The sequence below is a fragment of the Megalops cyprinoides genome, chromosome 2 (genome assembly GCF_013368585.1).
Source record: "Megalops cyprinoides isolate fMegCyp1 chromosome 2, fMegCyp1.pri, whole genome shotgun sequence".
Taxonomy (NCBI): Eukaryota; Metazoa; Chordata; class Actinopteri; order Elopiformes; family Megalopidae; genus Megalops; species Megalops cyprinoides.
Window position 1 is genome coordinate 26797979 of NC_050584.1, and position 23522 is coordinate 26821500.

At 41.3% G+C, this 23522-nt stretch overlaps 1 protein-coding gene across 1 annotated transcript in view; it reads left to right on the forward strand.

The window, feature by feature from the left end:
- The first annotated feature begins 1437 nt into the window (after positions 1–1437).
- The window catches only part of LOC118770363 (cadherin-18-like), an 86281-nt gene continuing 64196 nt past the window's right edge, over positions 1438–23522 (forward strand). The window contains exon 1 of the mRNA XM_036517985.1: positions 1438–1668. Coding sequence (XP_036373878.1) covers positions 1438–1668 — 231 coding nt within the window. The remainder of the gene's footprint in view (positions 1669–23522) is intronic.

The following is a 23522-nucleotide window of genomic DNA, read 5'->3' on the forward strand; positions in this document are numbered from 1 at the left end:
CCTTCATATGTATTTGTCCAAATGTTTGTATTTAGATACATTTATTGAATTTGATGGATGGCAGAGTGAGTCCTGTGAACTCAAATAATGGGCAAATTTACAACATGCTGTCAATCACATGACTTGTACAAGGCAACCAAAAGAGTACGCTACCAATAGTAAAATGTTGTACCTTTTTCAAATCACTGATGATCAAGGCACTGATAAAACAGCAATTTTTGGTCAAAAACAACTAAAAAAATCAGAGAGAGATTTATGAAAGTGCCTGCTGCAGTCAGACCTAATGCACTGAAAATCGTTGGGTAAAAAATAAGTAACAAAACCAAAAACAATTTGCATATGGAATATAAAAACTAACTGCACCTGTAAGGAATAATAATCTGGATTTCCAGCTGAGGAATCGCAACAATAGAATTATTACACTGAGCAGTGAGCTATGATTGGTCTGACTGTGGAACAGTCTCTCTCTCTCTCTCACTCTCTCTCTCTGTCTCTCTCTGTCTCTCTCTCTCTCTCTCTCCTCATCCTCGCATCACACCGAACTGGCAGCGGGCGGGCGAGAGTGTGACTGGCTTAATGTCCTCCTGTATCGACTTGAAATGCATTTTGCGCCGCGTGGTTATTATTCCGTTCTCCTGAGCACAAGCTAATCCCCTCATGCAGTGGAGCCAGGCTGAAAGAAATGATTTGGGCCTTTTCAGACGTAATTAAAAATGAGCAGCCGCAGTTCACGTCCGGCACTGCCAGGGAACCAGGATTTGGTCCCGGCAATACATCCGTCCGACCTGAATAACTCATCACTTCTGAAAATGCAATTTCCTCCTCTGTTCGGAGTTTCTAATGTGAGCCCAGCTCACCAGAGATATCAGTCTCTATGAATTCACATAAAATGCACACAAAAAATATAAATGCATGCGAACATATACATGCACACTGACACACACACGCGCGCACACACACACACACACACACATATACTCATTCACTTTGGTGACATCAGACATGTCAGGAGGACGTGACCTCAGTAAGTCTAATATGGTTCACTCACCCCTCTGTTTCTGTGCTTTTTCTCCTAGGAGACACATCATGATGGCCTCCTGCAGACTCTGGTAAAAAATTGAAAATCTCAGCAAGAAAATCAACATCCAGCTTGGGTATTTATTTACACATTTAAATATTTATCTACTCTTTTTTAACTGACTCTCTTTGGTCCATGATGTAAATGAAGCTTGGAATTTCCCCTCCTGGGCAACTGAACCATGGACCATAATGGAACTCTCTGGACAGGCTTCATAATTTGGATTTAGTGACCCTGCCCCCCCTCACCTGCCCCGCCCGCGCCACGCCACCGCGGAAGCGGGAGGATTCCCCCACCCCATCCCCCCCGCCCTCGAAGCCACAGGGGCGCCGGCCCCGCCGCCACGCCCGTTGTCCACCATGAGGATTACCAATCCCTCTTGCCTGTGCCCTTTCCTGGTCTGCCTCTGTTTCGTCCAGAGGTGCTATGGGTCAGGACACCACCCGCCGGCGAGGGCACTGGCCAAAAACCAGACCAGGCCCGCGGAGGGGGAGACCGAGGTGCACCATCGGCCTAAGCGAGGCTGGATATGGAACCAATTCTTTGTTTTAGAAGAACACATAGGCCCGGATGCCCAGTATGTGGGGAAGGTAAGGAAGTTTCTCTGTTCTTTACTGCGCTTGTGTGGGCCTACCTCTGTGGCTGCATCACAGTGTACCCCGTCTTCCTAATATAGTGATGCATTTCTTTTCTTTGATTTACTTGCAAAAATGGTGGTGCTGGTATACTGTTCAGCATTTGTTGTGTATTGATCAGCAAATTTCAGTGTAGTGATTGCTGTTTAATAGGTCTTGTGAGTTGATTGCAGCTCCATAGATCTTGCATTTTGATTGTTGTTCATCAGGGGTTGGTGTATTGTTGTTCAATAGATATTTATGTATTGATTTTTGCTTTGGTGTAATGGATGATGTTTATATGGTCTTAGTTTATTGATTATTGTTCAGCAGGTCCTGGTATATTGATTGCTGTTCAGAAGGTTTGGGTTTATTGGTTGTTGCTCAGTAGATATTCTTGTATTAATTGTTGTTCAGTAGGTCTTGGTTCATTGATTGTTGATCAGTACATATCTTTGCTTTGGATGTTTTCAGCAGGTGTTATTATACAAGTGTGCTCCCTTTGCAGACTTCAGGTCAATGTGCTAAAGGGTATTGGAAAAAAACACAGAAAACAGACTTGCTTAATGTTTGAAGAGTTGCCTCCCAAACACACACATACACCCACCTACACACATGTGCATACACACACACTCAGATCCCCCCCACCCATGCAGTGTCTCAATGACCTTCTGACATCAGTCTGCAAAACAATACTTACAATTGATAGAGTTATCAAGTCCTTTCTTAATGAGTTCAACCATTTTCTCTTCTTTCTGCCTTCTAGGTCCCTTGAAGGGAATGGCTTTAGCCTTTTAAATTCTGCCTGTTCCACTTTCTGTGATTTTCTGCTTTGTCGTCTTAGGGAAAAGGATGGTGGGGGGGGGGGGGGGTTGGGGGTTGGTCGTGATGGAACGTCTCGGGCTGCTGATGAACGCTGTGGAATAGAACTCTAAATTGAGTCATGCATTGTTTTGACAAACAAGGAAAAGATTCACCCACCAACCCAGAGGCGACGGAGCGGTGAATCGAGTTAGCAGAACCGCACTGAAAATAACACAGCTTCCCCGACCCTCCTGGAAGTGCGAGCTGATTCTCACCGCTTAGCCAATATGCTGCCTCATTCAGCCAGCAAGGTCTCGTTAGCTTACAAACTCACTCACAATTTTATCCATTTATACAGCTTGATATTTACTAAAGCTGTGAATGAAGTACTTTGCCCAAGGGTACAACAGCAGTGCCCCAGCAGGGAGCTGAACCAACAATCTTCTGGTTATGAGTCCTGCTCCTTACCACTACACCACACTGCAGGCCAGTAAAAACTATATGGCAGTTATTCAGAGTAGGACTGAAAAAACATACTCAATGTATTAATGAACGGATGTGTGGCGATGTGAATTGGTGTGCAGTAAACCCTGGCATTGAAATTTTGCTTAATACCATAGTGAACCTTTCATAAAATGACAGAAATTATGGAGTCACATTTGTCTCTCATTGTCAGGCATCGACAGGTATACAAAGAGGTCATTGGTGATAGTGGAGGGTGATTAGACATAGTCCAGCAGACAGTAAGCGTTCTCAGAACATTCCTAAATCATTTTACCACCATCTATGGCTCTCAGATCTAAGATACATATCTCATATATTATGTTAAAGGGATTGCAGCTTATGCAGCTGTTCTAGCTTAATATTTTTTGTGAGAGCTGGAGTGAGATCTGTCATGTTGCTGTTGATTTGGAGCTCTCGTGCGGCACCAATTTCTTACGTAAATGTGGTTATCTTGTAAAGTGCTGTGGCAGTTTTGGTCCTTTTTTCCATTGTGGGAACCATGCCACAGCTCTGTGCAATTTGATGTGCAAAGTGTCCAGTCAAGCTGTCCCCTTCTCAAATATGCAATGTTTTATTTATGCAAAAAGAGAAACATTACACTGAGTGCTTGGAACAACTCTGAACTACTGATGAACTTAGGCCCACATTTTCACTGAAGTTGGGTCAATTATATTATCCATCACAGTACATACGCAGACTTGCTCTTTGAGTCCCATCTTCAGTAGGCAGAAGAGGACCAAGGGGAAATTTTCCGCTGTCTCCCTTAATGATGAGATTATTTTGGGGGTTATCTCAAGACCAAACCAATTTCATATGTATGATTGCAAGGTGTCCCATCCCATTCTCACCTTATTCCTTTGGGTTAGGCTATATCCATTAGTCGTTGGGTTATATTTATGAAATGCAATGTTGAAGCTGTTTGTGAAAATGGGTTTTGTTAAGGGCTTTGTATGAAATAAAAATTGATTGATTTGATTGATTTGGTGGAAGACAATCAATTAGGGCTGAAATGAGAGAATATGATGTTTTCAAAGGCTGCTGATACTTTTTTGATATTTTGGAAAAGCTCACATCTTGCAGTAACTTTCTCATACAGTATATCATACAGCATTTGTCGTATTTGTCATGACATGGGTCTTAATACCAAAGGACTGGACTATTTCTTCTGTGTCACCATTTTGTTACGAGAAACAAATATTCTTTTTTGGAATATGGAATATTCCCAGGGCAATAAAGGTCCTTTGGCTGTTGTCACACTGTGCCACATTTGAAAAAAACAGTCATGCATAGTTTTGATGTTATATTCTCTGAGATTCATGTATGCAGCATCACAGTTATGTGTTTCATGGTGTTAACTCATTCTATGTAGTGAACCGTGGTCACCTCATGAACTGCTCTTACTGTAGCTAAGGCATCAGCTTTTGGTCTGTCTGTTCAGAGCACTTATAAAGAATAATGCAGAGCTGTGGAAGGTCTTTTCTGGATTTAAAATGTAAAAATATTCATCAGCACATTCAGCACAAAATGCATCAGCCAGCCAACTAAAATCTACACTTAGCTTTCACATTTTGTTCTCCAGGAATACAGATTCAAATTACATGTATTCAGCCTCAATCCAACAAGCTTGCCTGTCTATTGGTTTTGTGGTCAGTAAAACAAACCTGTATTTGTTAAGGGTGAAGCTACTCCTTAACACACAAACCCGAAATAAGTGTTGCAAAAGGTCTGTGTGGTCTTGAAACTAAAACCCCAGCGCCAACCTAACATGTTTCAACAGGTCTCATTGGTTTTGGGTTGAGTTGCAGGGCTTTAGTGTTTTGGTCAAATATTCAAACTCTGAAAGAAAAGCCTGTCCTGAATTGAATTTCATACAAAAATGAAAATCATTAACAATCAAGCCAGAAGTCAATCGAGCAACACAGGGTCATACAATAAATTAGAAAGCAAAAATGGTTCCTTCATTTTAGATATTGTACGCTGCTGACATAGTCTTGTGTCTTCAAGCTATCTGTACAGAGTCTGTGGTTAATTAACAAGCCGGTGAGGTCCATAATTTGTCTGCCATGAACTGATTTTTTTTTTTTGTTTTGTTTTTTGTTAAATGTATTTTACTGCAATCACTTAGTTGTTATATAGTTATGTATTGTTTTGTCTTGTTATATACATATTTATGTAAGCAGTCATTTATAGTTTGCAGTTTGTTACAATTAAAGGAAACACTTTTGTTTAACTTTAATATTTTTGAGCACATTTTCACCTGATACTTATCCGTCATTTTACAAAGAAATGGAGCGTCCCTCTGACAGGGTTCCTATGTGTAGAACCCCGGAAATCCATGCTATCGGTTTCTGTACAGATAAGCGAGCCGACGTATTTGGAGGGACAATCAAGTAAACGCATTTTTTCAGCAAGCAAAAATAATTTTACCCCATATAAAAGGGTATCACAAATTCCTCATGTCATTGGCAGGGCTAAACAAAATGGTATATGTTATGTGTGGACAGCTAACAGATCCTGAGGGGGTCAAGCATTCAGGCCTATACTGTTCTCTTGGTGTACGCCACACATGCACTCACCCACTTGTCGAGAAATATGGTGAAGGATGACTCATCTGTCCATATCACTTTTTTCACATCTCTGTAGACCAGTGACGATGGTTTTTGCACCACTGAACTGTGTATGAGAACTTTTTCCATGTGGTTATTATCTTTGTGAAATCTTAACCGCATAATTAATTAAAAGGGCTTCGCAATTTTCGCTACATTGAAATGATCCATCCGTTGAGTTTCGCACTATGCGGTACTAGACGGACAGCTGGCTAATCTACACTTCTACAATCTACACAGCGCTTTCCTCAGCCTCCATTCCCCTGTTGTATGTATTTACTTTTCAGCATAATCACTGACGTGGCCCCCTCATTCCAGCATTTAATCCCATTTGGTCATGACAGAACTGTGCTTTCAGATGACCAATCAGCACATAGCAGGTTGACATAAATAAAAAACTGCTACTGTTATGCAATAGTTTCTCTCTCCATCTCTTTCTCTCTCTGCTGTTCAGTATGGTTTTATAACCCTCTAACGCAAGGTGTCTTCACAGAGCTGACATGGGTATTCATCTCACCATGCTCTTCTCACTGTCAGTGGAGGGTTCTCTCGCCCTTTGCACAGAATGTTTACCGTCACTCTCCCACTGCATACTAACGATTTCAGCAGCCAATCAGATCATGTAGAACTCTGGCACTGTCGGGTCGCTGTTTGCTATGCGGCGTGTCCTAATCACGAGAGGAACAATTAAAATCAATCAGTAAATCATGAGAGTTTATAAGTACCAGATGCTCTGACAAACGTGATAAAAACTGTTTTTTTTCTCATTATTTTTTATTATTATTTTTATTTTTATTTATTAATTTTTACCACATCTCACAGTGATTTCAAAAGCAAAGACAACATTAGTAAACAACATTAGTGCAATGTCCTTTCAACAATAAGTATAAGCAGGTGTTGATTCATTCATATAACTATTGAGTTTCTCTGGACAAGGGCATCTGGTGAACAAATCAATAATTATAATAATGGATTCAACATGAATACATAATCATAAAAAATGACAGTGGAAGGGATAGTGTGATGATTTCTCCTGTTGGCACAAAAACCTGGCAATGGGGGAATTGCATGCCTTATTTCTTTTTAGTGCCAACTTTGTTTAATTAATTCACTTTGTTTCAGCTGACCTGGATTTGCGATGTTTTGAAAACCAATCAGTTGTAAATCATGCTTCTTATCAAATGTTCACAGTTGTTGAAAACTGATTTTTTTTTTCCGTTTTTTTTCATTGAAACCATCTGCTGTTAATAATTTGGTTGCAGCCATCTCAGCTGGGTCCACTATGGGTCTGAATGTAATGTTCCAGACTTTAGAATCCGTTAGGCAACTTATTACTGTGTTTCAGTGCCCAGTTGACACAAAGAAGCAAAGTGAAGTGTGAATGTCTTTATCTGTACCTGTTTGCTATATAAAATGATGATGGTAAAAGTCCTGAAATTTCATGTGGCTCACAGCAGATGCCTACGGAGTGATGGTCAAGCCCCGACTCGCATTCAATTAACAGTTCAGCCCGTGGAAAGGTACTTGGCTGAAACAAAAAAGACAGCACATACTGTAGGTCCTGAGGCCAGTTAGGAAACCACAGCAAAGAATAGCCTTAAATAACAGCCCAAAGAGACCAAGAGGGCATAACAGTCCAGTGCACAGAACCTGTATATCTGCACCTCATGTCATTCCTGGAAGCAGTGAAATGGAGACCCAAAGAACACTGGTTACTGATATCCTTACAATGTTGGCTCAATTATTTATGGAAATCCTGAATGGCTACGATGTCAGCTGTACCCCGTATGCCTGCATTAATCACAAATTCCTAATTGAGTATTGACAAAAATGACGCAACCCTCCTGTTTACCTTACTGCTGCTAGTTGGATCTAGCTTGTGATCTAGGTGCAGTGCAAGCAGCATCTGGCGATAAAGGTCCTCTGAAAGCAGAAGTAGAAAGAATAAGAGGCCCCTATGTAGCGAGTGGCTAACCCCCATGTAGCAACTGCCTTATTGCAGGGGTATGACACCTGCACAGTGTCATAATTTGGCCCTGATCATGGTGACATGTGAAAACCTCTACAGCATGAAACAGCTACAGATCAAACATCGCACACAATGGCAGGGAAGGTGGCATTAGCCCCCAGGAAAGACTAGTGAGTCTGGGTTTTAATCAGGATTTGAGCATAGAGGTAAATCGATAATGAGGCAAGCCATCCCTTTCTAAGGCCGCTTTTGAAGTTTTTTTTGTTTTTTTTTTGGGGAGTTAAGCAGAAGACCAGCTGCCTGAAACAGTAAGGGTCTAGCAGGACTGTAAGGAATAATGAGTTTGCTTAGGCTTGGTGCAGTTAACCCTCGTGCTGATAAAGAGTCAGATCTTAATGCTTGCTCTGTGTTTAATAGGCAGGTGAAACAGCAAAGAAAGGCAAAGACAGGTGATGTGGTATCATTACTTTTTGACCATGTTTTCATCCAAATTATTACAGCATTATTCTGGACAAACGGCAAAATGGACAGGGCGGACCTTTAAGCACAATCCTGTCTTGAGCTGACAAAGATGGGGATTAGTTCTCTGTATCTTGGACAGAAGGTATAAGTTTTGCAGCGTCTCTAAGATGGTATGAAAAGGGTGATTCTGTTTATGTTCATTAATGAGATTCCAGGGAAAGGGAGCTGAGCAGCTCCCAGTTATAGCAGTCATGCAGTACTTATTATGTCATAAAGGCGTATTACTAAGTCTCTCTGCTGGCAAATTTTCTCCATTTGCATTCAGACTTTAAGTCTTCATAGTCTGTGAGGTAATGGAAGCTGACTTATTACTGCTGAGCTGTTTGTTTATTTATTTATTTTTTGTATGTCTAGCACTTTGGAGATGAACTCTCTGAAGATTTTTTTTATTATTATTGGAACAGTTCGTAAGCCACATGGAAAAAAAAAAATCAGCAGAAGATACACTAACACATCTTTGAGAACAAACATTATTAGGAGATTAATAGGATGCACGCATTGGAAAAGATGAAATCCCCCGATTGCCGAGACCCTCCGCCTAACATTTAATTACGGGCCCGCGAACGGTTTACTTTGTCCTAATGCGGCCATAATGTGAAGTGGCCGGTGTTAATTAGGCCAGGATTAAGGAAGATTAATCGTCGGTGTCCGAATTCATCTTTTTTTTTTCTCCCCCTCTCTCTGCTTAATTAAAAGTTGCGAGACCTAAGAATCACAGTGATGGGAGGGGCCTGCTTTCTAGTGCCATTCCTTTTGAATGCTGAAGTTTTTCCGCTGGATGCCAAATTGCTGCCTGTGGACATGTAGTCCCATTCAGTTGTGGCATCTTCACTTTAACAATGAAACTTCAAAATAATTGAAATATCTGTGGATATTTCGCTGTTAATACTGCACTGTTAAAAAGAGCAGCTGAAGAGTATGTCACATTCTGAAACATTGTCAAGAGATTTCTCAGGAATTTTCCTACTTATTATTAAGTGCTGACATAAAGAAAAGGATTATAAAAAGAGAGACACCAAAATAAGCTTGGCTTTGTCAGCGTACAAGAGAGTAAGCAGCTTTTCAAGCGGTTTGGCCTCTGTGAAACAGCTTTGATTTGTCTAAAAAAGATGTGTTATGCCTTGGCCATTTAGTTTTACTTGCATTTACTTATTGGACATGAGAGACTTGCTGGGGTCGATAAATGTGATGTTTACATTTGTACAGCTGTTTAACCAGATAAAATACATGCATTTAAATAATATATGAACATTTGTGAAAGAAAATTGAGGGTTATTCTTCTTCTTCTAATTTCTTTAATGATGTTATGCAATATTACAACACCAAGAGTGCCATGCCAAGACAGCCAGTGTGTTTTTCCTTTCTTTTTTCTTTTTTTCTCTCAACTAATCCCCCATAAAAGAATTTTTTGGCAGCACAATGAAACACACTTTGTCCATGCTATAGGGATGCACACAAAGTAACCCACTGCGGCATCAACACAAAACCCAACACCTTTCGGGAACAGCAAGTCCAGACAAGGGATGCTGAGACTGAGGCAAGGGGACGGGGGGTGTGAGGGGGAGGGCAAATCTCCCTTTGACTGAGAAAGACAGAAAGGCAAAAAAAAAATCCTATTCCCCGAGTCGGGGAGGGGGAATAAGCGAATAAGAAGGCTGGGGTCCCGGTGGGAGAAATAAAAACTGGAGTGCCAGTCACAAATCCTGATGATGAGCTGTGGGTTGGCCTTCCAGAGTGCTCCGCCACACTGGAATGATATTTCAGTTCTGCAGAGAACTATATAGAAGCTGGACACACCTGTCATGCTCTATTAGAGGGGCTGGACAGGAAGAGGAAAAGAGTGCCGAGAAACGCTCTGCAGCTCAGCCTCACCCGTTTAAAAGCCCTGTAACACCACCAGCATCTCTGAAATGGGTCCACATGCAGGTGTGTGCAGTTTGTATCTGGGCACACGTATGACATCATACCACATTGCAAACCTAACGTGATGCAAAGTATAGACACCTATGTTCTGCAACGCGTGATTGCTTTTTGGTGTTCGCTGTCAGAGGTGGCGATGCCAACAGCGAGCCCCTCTTCCTGATTTGCATAAAGGGACAGTGTCACCGATTTGCCGGTGAAATCCAACCTCTGACTATGCTTGGCGTTAAGCAGGTGGCGAGAGAGATGCCGTTAGAGCCCAATTTTCCGGGAGGTCTTGGTGAGGCACATTCTCTCAAGTGTAGAATTACCAGCCGATTGGTCATTTGATGGTATGCCGTGTGAAAACTGCCCTTTGCAAAAGTAAATAACATGATTCTGTGCATTCTCCAGATAATGGCTTGAATTAAGGCCTCCTTTGACTCCTTTTGCACTGGAATTACTGGGGAGTGTTACCATGGTACTGTATGTTTATTGCTGATTATGTCAATTACATACTTGATTTCTTTGGATAGATTGCTGAGATCAGTGCTGGTCCCATGGTGTTGCTTTTCCATCTCTTCCCAGTAAGCCTGCAAAAATAGTTGTATTAAGAACATCACCATCAATATGCTCTTAATAAAATGAGGAAAAGTGAGTATTATTCCCATGTTCATTATCATGGTTTAAGAAATGTTGAGGATGCACAAGATCCAATTGTGGGATAATCATGAAAACAAAACCCACAAAGAACCGGAGAGCAACATCAACAAAGCAATTATGTCACAAACTTTTGGAACATGGCTCAATATAAAAAACAGTGGGGGTACACAAACAAATCCAACGCAAATGAAATCATTGAGAAAGAGTAGCTCATAAGCTGAGTGCATTGGTTAATGTGAAAATGGTGATGGGTTTTAATAGCTACTGTAGATACTGGTGGGTTTCAAGCATACACTTGGCCATGGGGCCTAATCATACAATTCTCTTATCAGCAAAAAGCCATTGTTGTCCTGAAAACGGAATGCAGACATGCATACACACAAAAAATTATTCTCACAATTGTCACGTAATTACAATCATGATTCAATTATCATAAATATTGTTTAATATACATGTTGTAATAGAAGGCATTCATTCTTTGAACACAATGTTCTTTAGGACCAAAAGAAAAAAAGAAATCTGTTACTGAAATTGTTAAATTAAATTATCTGAGAAACACTGTTATTTCCCATTAAAACTAAATTAGGTGCAAATATGCATGCAACACTATTCATAAAGTATATTTTTCCCATTAACTACCAGAAGTACATCATGATAATGAACAAATGTATTTCACATGCATTTTGAAAAAAAAAAAAAGGCAATTACATATTCATTGTTAGGGCATGTAGGTCTTTCAGAGAATAAAAAAGAGAAGAAAATAGCAGTTTTTTGAAGCAGTCATTTTACAGTTTTATATAAAACACCTCTTCATCAGGAAAACCTGCTGGTGTACAGCTCTGAGGTGAAAATTCAATACTCAGACGTCAATTAATGTATCTATTGCTGGATTGCCACCAGCTTGTTGGATGGACACTGTTTTGACTGATTTCGTTTGCATTTGCATTCTCTCATTTGATGGTTTAAAGGACTCATAGTCTTGCCTGTGTGTGTGTGTAGTCTCATTCAGCTGTGGCATCTTCACTTTAACAAGAACAATTAAACTTTTAAACTAGTGAAATATCTGGATATTTTTCTGTTAATACCATCCTGTTAAAAGTTCAGCTGAAGAGTATGTCACAATGTGAAACATTATCAAGAGATTTCTCAGGAATTTTCCTACTTATTATTAAGTGCTGACATAAAGAAAAGGATTATAAAAAGAGAGACACCAAAATAAGAAGATTGGCTTTGTCAGCGCACAAGAGAGTAAGCAGTATTTCAAGCGGTCTGGCCTCTGTGTCATAGCTCTGATTCATGTAAAAATGTATGATACGACCTGTGCTGTATAACACATTGCACATGTGTCATACTCCTGTCTTTCCCCAGCTTCTCTGTATATCCATCTGAGTGTCCCACTTGCATCTCTAACATTGTATGTATAAAGCACGTTGCATATATTGAGTGAGCAACAGTGTCAGACCAGGCTAACAACACTCCCAGTCAAGTGAGTGTGAGCATAACACTATTCAAGCCCTACCCTAAGTCAACTTGTGCAACCAGACTAGACAAGAGAATACCATCTTCATACCATACATCAGTCACTAGATCACAGAATCCAAAGCCTATCACAATACTACATGTAAAGTAGTGTTAGGGTGTTAGAGGGCAGGGACTGAGGTGGATTGAGGTGTTTGTTTATTTTTTATCATCAATCTGGTGATTATAACTACATCTCCCCAGAAAAGGTCTTGCTTGCATTATTTCCCTCATTCACTATTTGTGTCGGTTTTGGAATCTTCTCTCGTTCGTTGATCTCCGCTTGCATCTTCTTGGCTTCACCAGAGACGACCCATTATGAGCATCAGGTTACTGTGCATTTGGCACTGCAGTTTTCCTACGCAAAACACCAATCTGTCATTGCAGTTTTCATAGCATGCAAAACATGTGTCTCACTTTTAAGACCATCATCCAGGTGTAAAATTGCTCTGTTGTTTAATTACACCTGGGTGATGCATGTTAAAACAGCAGCACAGGAGTTGTTTGCATGCTCTGACAGCAGTCTCTCTGACTGGAACCTGAGCAACTGTCCCTGATTTAAACTGATGAAGTTGTACAAGATTGTTAGGGTGTGAGTTATTTCTTTACCAACAGGCTCAACAGAGAAAGTTAGCTTTATGTGGTCTACTCTTTTCATGGTATTTATTCATTTGTTTGTTTTTTTTATGTTTTGTCCAGTCAGCTAAGCAGGATAGCAGTGTCATGTTCACTTACCAATCATGCTTAGATAAACCGGATGGATTTCTATAACATGTTTCTGTGTGTGTAGTCACAAAGACCATGTGAAAATGGGGAGATAGAACTAGTAGGGGTTTCTTTTGTCCTGATAGACCCACATTTCCCTGCAGCTGCCGTGACTAGTCAGAAACCCTCGAGTTACGAAAGTTACAGAAGCAGAATTCATGTCTGGGCTGCATGCAGTAGCAATGTAGTATGTTGTCAGAGTAGTGGTAGGGGATCTGTAACCAATGCAGAGTCAAAATAATGAATGGGGTCACAGTGACTGCATGTTCAGGCAAGGCTCTTTATCTATTGGTGGCAGAGTGAGGGTTCACAAACCCCAGAATGGGCAGAGCTGTTACATGTCATCAGTGGCTCAGTAATTTGAACCAATCACTAGTGGTTTTCCCCATGGGCAGCACATTATTTTGATTTGCTTAGAGTCGTTGATTGACAGCAGATGACACTGATATTTGGCACTTAATGGGATTCCTGAAGGCTAACCCATTATAGACATTAGTTGCGTTCTTCCTGAATTATTTAAGCTGATGCTTTGGTTTAGATTGTTTTATTTACTTATTTATTTATTTATTTATTCATTCATTCATTCATTCATGTTGTATGGGATTTGAAATCAACTGTTTATATTTGTTTAGATCTATTTCATGATGTCCCTTAAATGACTGTCCCAAAATAAGGTTACAAAATGATTTTTTTTTCTTTTTTTGGGTAATAGATGCCATTCATTTGCAGACTCACCTGTCTGCTTTCATGGAAAAAAGGTACCAAAATGTTTTATTCATACAGCTATTACGGCAATACGGCAATTGTCTTGAATTTAACAGTGCAATATGGCGGGCGTGGGGGGAGGGAGTGGGGGGGACTGAAGAAAGGGTTTCGATAACACGGTTTTGTTCCCTCCTCTGGCATCCTGAATGTTAATTTTTGGCTTTGAAGCTGGATTTTCTGTCAAACTGAAATTCCCATGTGTACCCCCCCCCCCCCCCCCCCAAAAAAAAAAAAAAAAAAAAACTTGAACAGGAAACCAGGATTACTCTTGGAATAAACCCAAACCCAGGAAAAGTTTGTGTTTGGACCGTTGGAGAGCATTGATTTTGCTGCCTTTTAGAACTGTTCCAATGGATATATGCCTGACATGTCCAGCCAAATAAATGACATCACAATAAATGAATATGGATTATGGATAACCATAAATATTCATAATATTATATTACACTGTTAATAACTTACCAGTTTATGTGAAATACCTCAAAGGTATACTGTATGACTGTTTGGTCTTCACTTTGCTACAGTATCTAGTAGAACTTAAAAGTCAGAGAAATATCACCTTCACATCATCAAAATCCAATGGAGGCAAACTGATCAGTGCCAGGCATGATTTTATGTGCATATTTGCTTTCACAACCGCAGCAATGTACCTAAACAGGAGTGAGAAAACTTAAGCAAAGTCAGGAGAGACATTTAAGACAAATGAGTTATTAGCCATTAGCTGTCAAGCTTCCTGGCATAATGTTTAAAGCTGATTCAGTACAACTCTGAGAAATTAACTAGGAAAATAGCTTGAAGAAATGTGATATATAAGCCAGTCCATCAGCAATCAGTCAATACAGACTGATTACTACAGAGTTTCACAGACTGGGCCAGCCACTGGATTGTCAACTCTTGTCTCTGTGAAGGCTCAGATCTTCTTTTAATCAAGTCTTGTTTTCATTTTCTCTCCATACTCCTGTCTTTCCCCAGTTACTCTGTATATCCATCTGAATGTCATTTTTGCATCTCCAGTATTCGTGCTTACTGTTTTCTGATTTGTTTGTGACAGCTGCTTTTAAGGAATTGCCTGCTGATTCATACAAAGTGCTACACTTTCTTAGTTTCTGTGTAAACAATGCAAGCAGCATGCTGCATTTTTGTCAGATTGCTGAATAATAATGACAATGTGAAACACGTGTGTTTGATATTACCAAAAATGATACGCATAGTATTATTGTGCCTAACAATTGCCTTTCTTTGTTTAGAATTTAAAACAATATTTGCATAATTAAAAAGGAGAGTATTCTCTGTCCTTTATGGCTTGGGCCCTGGGGTAATATATGACCTTGTTAATGTCACAGCCCACTTTATATCCCCAAGGTCACCTCCCCCCAACCACAGCGGGGATTTTAACCGGGTTACACTGTGACTCAGAAGCTCAGCCCAGATACTGCTGTAATGGTGTGAGCAAACACAAGCTTCATTCATCCTGTTCCCCCGATACACCAGCCCGGTAGCATCTTTGCGTCCAACAGCCGTGCGGAAGCATAACTGGGGCGAGAGGAGGTGACTGATCCTGACATCGCTCTCTGCATCACAGACAGCACACGTCTTCTGCATTCCAACCCTTCCCCCCCCCCCCCCGTGGGTCCTCAAACAAATTCAGGAAATGAGCGCAGCCCAGACTGATCCGTCCCAGATATGAGCCCAGTGCGATTCTCACCTGCCTCTGAGGCAGCTGGCACAAGACCAGGTGCAGACCAGACACGAGTCAACGCACGGAAAGGTGGATAGGTCCAAAAACAAAGGCAGCCTTGTAGAAGAAACCATGTCCCTCTGGATGATGTTCCTTATTTTAACCCTTTCTTATATGCTAATAAAAATGTCAGCTGAAATAGTAACCCCAACCCTAATAGTATCCCCATCCCAACACTAACCCTCACATCTCAACTCACCCATGACAACCTAAACCTTAGCTAAGTCCAAACTTCATATAATGTTCACTGTCTTTATAACTTTTTTCATTCAACAATACAGGGGCGAGGGTAACACCAAGAAATCAGTGAAAAGGAATGTAAATTATTTCTATCATAAAGCATGAGATTGGTCAATCTAACTTGACCATAGGTATGTGTAGATGCTAACTAGATGGACAGCATCAGCGTCACTGGGCAGGGTTGCCAGGTCTTGAGCCAGGTCAAAACTGCATCTGTCCTGTCACTATCTGTTATTACTTTATGAATGGCATGAAATGTAATAAGAAAAAAACACTTCCAGAAATTGTATCAATGATACTATTATTAGTCATTATTAGGGGATACCAGGGCCATATTAATTTTCTCGATTAACCCTTATTTTATTAATTTTGTCTTTGATCCTTCAAAAACTCATCTGAAAACTCAATGAACCACACTCTGCTGACATCAGTTGCTTTCCTATGTACAAAATCTTTACTCTGAGAACATTTTTATAAATGTGTATGTGTGTATCAAGGTTTTGACTAAGTAATCCTTCATTCATTTGCCTTTATAATCTTCCAGTCAAGGGTAGCCGATGCTTATTGCGTTGTTCATGTGAGCCCCTTTTGTATGGTGGTTCAGATTTGTACAAGAGCCGTTCTGGTGGGCTAGTTTGACTCAAGAGCAAAAGCACAGACCCTTTATCTAAGCACAACACCAGTGAGCCTGCCACTACAACCGCTAGTCCTCTCCATTAACTTCACAGCTGGATTAGCACTGACTGCAGGGCAGGTCCTGTCTTTAGCACCTGCCTCTTTTTACCACAGATTTGCTCACCTGTTTCACACTCAGTCAGACTTTACATTACATTATTGTCATTGTAGCAAATTCTCTTAACCAGAGGGACTTACATAGGTCACAATTTTTTTACATTTTTTATGCACGTTATGTTAATTTATGCATGTTTACATGTTATGCATTTATACGTCTGGATATTTACTAAGGCAGTTCTGGGTTAAGTGTCCAAGGGTACAGCGGCAGTGGCCCAGCAGGGAATTGAACCAGCAACCTTTTGGTTAAGTGCCGTGCTCCTTACCACTGTGCTACCGTGCCACCCTGCAGATGTGTGAATATGCAGCTGTGAGTGACATGATTAGATGATTACTGAATCCGAACTCCACATTAGCAATCTGACTGCTGAACACTAGGCACTCTACTGAAAAATCTTTTTTTTTTTTTTCGCAAGGGTCAGAATGAAGAACAGCCATTAAACCACTCCAGCTGCATACTAGAAATTGAAAAGCTGCCCTGGACACCAGATTTGTGGAAAATTTAGACCCTTCTCCTTCTGCTTTTTCTTTGTTTTTCAACCTGAGACTGCATTATCATAATGGCATGCTGTGTACTGATGTATAATTAATAAAGCATGAACTTACACACACTCAAGAATTTATTTATTTATTTATTTGTGTATTTATTTATATATGGTGGTCCAAGTGAGGTGATGTGGCATGCCAGTCAACATGACCACTTCATTACAATAAAACTGAAGGAAGTTATTGCAGCTTGAATGAAGTTTCTGTGTCATCTACTGAGGAAGGAATCAACCTTTCTAACTCTGAGGTGTCCATAAGTGTTTGAATGGGGTGGGGTGGGGGTTAGTTGGTATGTCTGCTTCTTTGGTGATAATCAGACAAGCACAGAGACAAAAATCACCTGAAACGAGGCGGAATCATTACCGCCTGTTGGCCCAGCAAGGCTGGATCTGAGATTAAATCAGACCTCCGGCCCCTGTGGCTAATTGCGGATAACGAGCGCAGCACTGATGAGCTTTCGGTGGAGGGCCCTCGCTCCTCCTCAGACTTGAACTCTCCATCACCCGGGGTCCTCGTGGCTTTGTGATTAGAAGACGAGTCAGACATTCAGATTGGGGTCTGGCCTTTGGGTTGGATGGGTGATCCTGGCCATTCAGCTCACGGGCAGAGCGTCATGCAGCTATGCATGTCTGTCAGAGGGGTGGTAGTGCTCCAGGGGTGTAGCTGCATGCTGTTAAACAATATCTCACGTATCAACACTCATGTGTACATCATTTGCTGCCATTAACATTGTGTGCAGAAAGCGTGTTCTCCATGCATGATTTACCAGTAGGAGTGTTACTGGTCTATTGTATCTGTGTCCGTGTGTGTCTGTGTGTGTGTTTGTTTTGTAGAGGAGGTAGAAACTAATTCATGTTCTACAATTTCTATTTAGTGCTCGATCCACTGGACTCCTCTTTATATAGATATTACAGTACATAATTGCATTTAATTATGTATGTATTACTGTACAGTTAGAAATCTAATGTGTTCCATACATGTAATTACATAACAAATACTTTGAAAACTTAAACATTTAACCATTTAACCTTTATAATTGAATTCCAAATGGTTTACATGTTGGTTTTGCAGGGCTTGTACAAGTGTACACATATACATTCAAGAACCATTTCCCATTTTGCTGAAGCATAAATTAATTCCTAGCATTTCGGTCCATGTCAGATCACTTTAGGTCACAGAACCACATGTCCTTGGCTCTCACCCCCCCCCCCCCCCCTTCCAACACCACACGAGACGGAGGACTGAGTGGCTTCTCCCACTGAAGAGTAAAAAAAAATGCATTTCCACACCCACACTACAACCTGACCCCACGATCTGTGCACATGGCATCAAGCTGCCCTCATGTGAACATGCCAGAAACCATGTTCCACCACACACAAACTGTGCACACTTCACATTAGCATCTAACAAACTTTCTCCGTTATCTCCTCCGGCAGTGTTGGGGAGAAGAGTCAATGGGATTATTACCAGCCATGTCAAAAGAAAAAAAAGGAAAAGAAAAAAAGGCTGATTGAAATCTGTCAAGAGTCTGAACTCTCTGACATGACCACTCCAAGGAAAATAGATTAAATGTAATGAATTAACTCAGTTATTTGGAGACCATCTCTTCCTCGTTTTTTTAGTTTTAGCAACCCATACAAACTAAATTGAATGTGCTCTGTTGAAGGTCTCTACGTAGAGCCCTCCCCAGTCCAGCTGCCATCACTCACGATCCTATTGGCCAAAAACAATCACACGGCCCTGCTCTCAGTGTTCACTGCTCACTGAACTGAAATATACTTTATAAATAGCCGTAGTTATTTGTCAATGGCATGCCCTTTTGTGCAAGTGGTCGGTGTTCTGAGGGCCACACATTACCCACAAATCAGCATAGGTTTAATAAAATATACCCTAACCCTAACCTTAAATTAGAGACTTTTCCCCTGTTTGATTAAAGTGTACTTAGTATTTGCATTGAATGTGGTATCGTCCCTTTCATGATAATGTCTGCATTCATACTTTTCAACATATGCATAAATAAGACATTTTGCCCACATATTCTCACACACTAGGCAAGGAACAAAGTGAGAAATATGGAGAGTGCAATAATGACACTGCCTTATTTATGACCAAATGAAATATGCTAGCATCCATAGAGAGATGGTCAGATGTGTGAGATTGAACTAAAATCAGAAATGGAGAAAAAGAGGTGTGAATCCGTGAACCTCGAGGGAGCCATATCCTGGGATTTTATTTTTCTATTCACTGCGATCATTGTCGAGACCCCAGCTCTCCTTTGATCCTTTAACCTTTTCATGCGTACGGTCAAACCGATGTGATTAGCTGTTTAGCACGTACGGTCAAACCGGTATGAATAGACCAGTAGATTGGAAAAATTCTAGCTAATGTTAGCTTTGAGGAAACAGTGATTTAGCATTGAAAAGTATAGCAAATGCGGCTGTGAAAACTATGAGAAGCATAATAACGCTAATGAAAATATAACGAACCATGTAACGTAACGTGTGCTACATAGCATAAAATAAGTCACGTGCGAAAGGGTTAAACGGCACAATAATGCATTGCCTCCGGTCAGTGGTGGTGGCTCTGGCGTTTTCCATCTGTTTGACTGTGATTGTATTTCTCTTCGGCTGCAGCATTTTTATTCAATCTTCGGCCGCTCCCAACCCTGGCACTGATGATAGCATTGCTTTATTTCGCTCTTCATACCAAACGGCCCTCAATCCTCACGAGACGAGCCGGTGGGTCGGCCTCACCGACTAGGCCCCCTCCCGATTACGAGGCACTGAGGTACCTGCTCGTTCCCGTGGCTGCCTCCATTTGACGAATTAGGTGACGAGGTCGTATCGTTTGAGTATATCTGTATGTACGTCTGCAAAATAAGATAGCTGGTAACGGTAATGGATGGTTGCAGAAGAGATTCTGCAAAATCGTAACCTTCGGGGAATTGGGAGAAATGATTAGTTGCCACGGCAGCTGTTAAGGGCGGTGCTCAAGTGTCACTCTTGGTCTTAAGTGGTAACAGTTCGGTTGACTGAAGTTTAAAGCCTTGGCGTAGATTTGCTAATATTTCACATTTCACATGCATGCCTTTCTCTGCTCAATATCCAATATAATTTTCACACTCTGCACGGTGCTACATGCCAGTCTCTTTGGTTTGGAGGACTTACAGAAATACACTCCAGGGTAGAATTCAAATATTCTCACATATTCTCAAATGTGCCCTCTGGCTGTTGTCACTCAGGTAGAACAGGTATGGTTGGCGCACTTACTTTTCAGTGTGAGAGGTTGTATCCAGCCATGACTTGGTCAATTCCAGCAACTATATCCCATCACTATGTTCACATAGATGTTTTGCTAAGTAATCGTGATCGATGGGTTTAGTCAAAGTCAAAGTCAAAGTCAACTTTATTGTCAATTCTGCAATATGCACAGGACATACGAAGGATTGAAATTGCGTTTCTCTCAGGCCCACGGTGACAATACAACAGTTCGACATAACACAATGAAGACACTGAGAGACAAGAACAAGAATTGCTACAAATTACACATATTACACATATTTACAGCAAGGGCATTCAGGCACATTGTGGGTTTATAAATATGGAGAATAAATATAAAAAAATATAAATATAACTATAACTACGTATTCCACAGGAATACGATGTAGACTGTTTATATAAGTAAAGTGACTGTGCAAATCTGTGTGATTGTGTGTGTGGTGATTAATGTTGGGAGTAAGGATGGGTGGAGAATAGTCCAGGCTTCAGTATGGGGGGGGGGGGGGGGGGGGTTCAAAGCTCAGTCCTGTGTTGGAGCAGATGGCTGAGGGAGGGAAGAGAGTTCAACTTCCTAACAGCCTGGTGGATGAAGCTGTCCCTCAACCTTGAGGTACGGGCCTGGAGGCTTCTGAATCTCCTCCCTGATGGGAGGGGGCTGAAGAGCGTGTGCGAAGGATGAGTGGGGTCGGCAGCAATGCTCTGTGCTTTACGCGCTAGGCGCGTGTCGTAGATGTCCAAGGGGGAGGGGAGTGAGGCACCAGAGATCTTTTCTGCTGCATCCACTATGCGCTGCAGGGTTCTCCTGTTGGTGGTGGTGCAGCTCCCAAACCACACAGTGATGCAGTTGGTAAGGATGCTCTCAATGGTGCCTCGGTAGAGGGAGCACATGATGGGAACTGGGGCTCTGGCTCTCCTCAGTTTGCGGAGGAAGTAGAGGCGTTGCTGAGCTTTCTTGGCCAGTGATGTGGTGTTGTTTGACCAGGAGAGGTCTTCTGTTATGTGCACACCCAGAAACTTGGTGCTACTCACCCTCTCCACAGCTGCACCATTGATGGTCAAAGGACGATAGAGAAATGAGGAAGGAGAAGGAAATGTTTTGTTTAATGTGTATTTAAGAAATATGTGTTTGAGGGTAGAAACTGATTCACTAATCCTAAATGAACTGAGGAAAACCCACAATAGCAGAAAATGCACAGCCACGCCCTCAGCTCCTCTGAATCAAAATGAACAGAACTCTCCAGGTGCCCTAATTACCTCTGGTTATTGACTGCACACTGTGCTGGGCCACCTTACACTAATTAATCATTAGAGAAAGCATGTGAACAACCCGCTGTGAATGTAAAATTACCACTGATGGGTGTCTGATTGAGGGTGATGACTGGTTTACCTTCCCTCATTTGCTAATTTCAAGAAGGCCCAGTGTGGCACCATGCGATCTGTGATGGGTTTGCCACTTTTTTTTTTTGAAATGCTTTGAATTTCAGAGAACAATGGCTGTTACAGTAGCTCTCATTAACAGCTGAGAAAAATGCCTTCCTGTGATGAAAAACTGACAACAGCTCTGGTGAATGGCTGACTTAGTTAGCTAGCAGCCCACATCGACTCTTAGCTCTGGTGAGAAGCCAATGTTTAATGTCTACTGCGAATCAGCAGCCAGCTACCTGATACCGCTAGTCCATCTGGTATCATGTGTTGTGTGTTGCTGTTATGAGCCATGCTCTTTGTCACTTTTTTAAAAATTTCCTTTGGGGTTTTGTTCTCAAGTGAAAGGCCAGCCGAGTGAATAGTGTGACCCTCGTCATGGTCTGCTGAACATGAGGTATTATCACTTTGTGCTGGGGGTCAACAGCTAGGTCACTACTCCCGTTGCAGATCAAATAGTAAATAAAATGTCTGGATGTATATTGAGGTCCCCAGGGCAAGAGGGTCATTGGGAATCATATGTGGTTTGACACTGAGGGAGAGAACCTGATGGACAAGTTGCATGTTAAAAAAGGATGCTTTTTTGAATTTGCATTGCAGTTTTACAGCATGCACTGAAACTAAGGATGACCCCACATAATTTGCATTCTGACGACCAACAGTAAATAGAGGAAGCAGAACAAGAACAGCCAAACAATTATAACAATTAATAGCAATAATTATAGTATGGATGTCCAGCTGATGGCTTCGCATTAGTGCACAATTACTTAAGGGTCATATAGCCTTATTTTGATAATGAGAGAAGTGCTACATTTCATGATCTTTGTGGTGTGTTTCTACCTACGATTTACCTCGATGAATTCAGCATTGTTGAGAAGGAAGGAGGGAAGGTGTTGGTATTTCTGTATTCAGCCTGAGCTCAGGAGCTGTGATTGAATGACAGCACCTCGGCTGATTGGCGCCTCACGAGGCTCAGCAGTTCATCTTACGTAGACCTAAAAAGCCACGTTTCACTGAATAATCAAGACCGATTTAACAGGCGATTGGGCTCCCAACAACCTTTCAAAAAAATAAATAAATAAATAAAAGCTGGTAGCATTCATTCTGCACACTGAAGCTTTGACAGTCACAAACTGCGGTGTTCAATTCATATGCCATTGTAGTCGCCGGTTTGAACTCCGTTTGAATGATACAGCGCGTCTTTTGATTAACAGAGGGCCTGGATGAAAACTTTGATTCGGCCACTAATTACAGTCCTGGTAATAATGGTAATGAATTTACTAGAGAGAGGGCGGATGGTTCTAATCAGGAGGTGAACTTCTGTCAGTGATGGCTCTCTAATCTGAGATTAATTTGTGAGTCACTGCCGGTGATTTAATTTATCCTTAGTTCCAGAGCGGAGTGTGTGTAACAATATCGTAAGAGAAAGAATGGGCTTCCTGTTGATGGTGATAGCCTTCGGGGTGTTGGTGCTTTGTCTGTGCTTTCCAAGACTGTATTTGTTCCAGATGAAATGATTGTTTATGTGGGATGTGACACCCACTGCTACTGCGGGTGTAAATTGGGCTATAATTGGATGGTAGAGGCAACGACTCTGACTCACTGAGGTGAGGTATTCATTCATAAATGAGACAACAATCACACAATACATGACCATTGTATATCTTCTGACATATAACCAGCTCCACCCTTTGCCAAATTCCCTATACCCTAGACTAACATGTAGCATTTTTAGAAGGCAGCATTTTTACTCTTTATATTTGCTTTTTTATACTTCTTAAATATATCACTCCCCACCC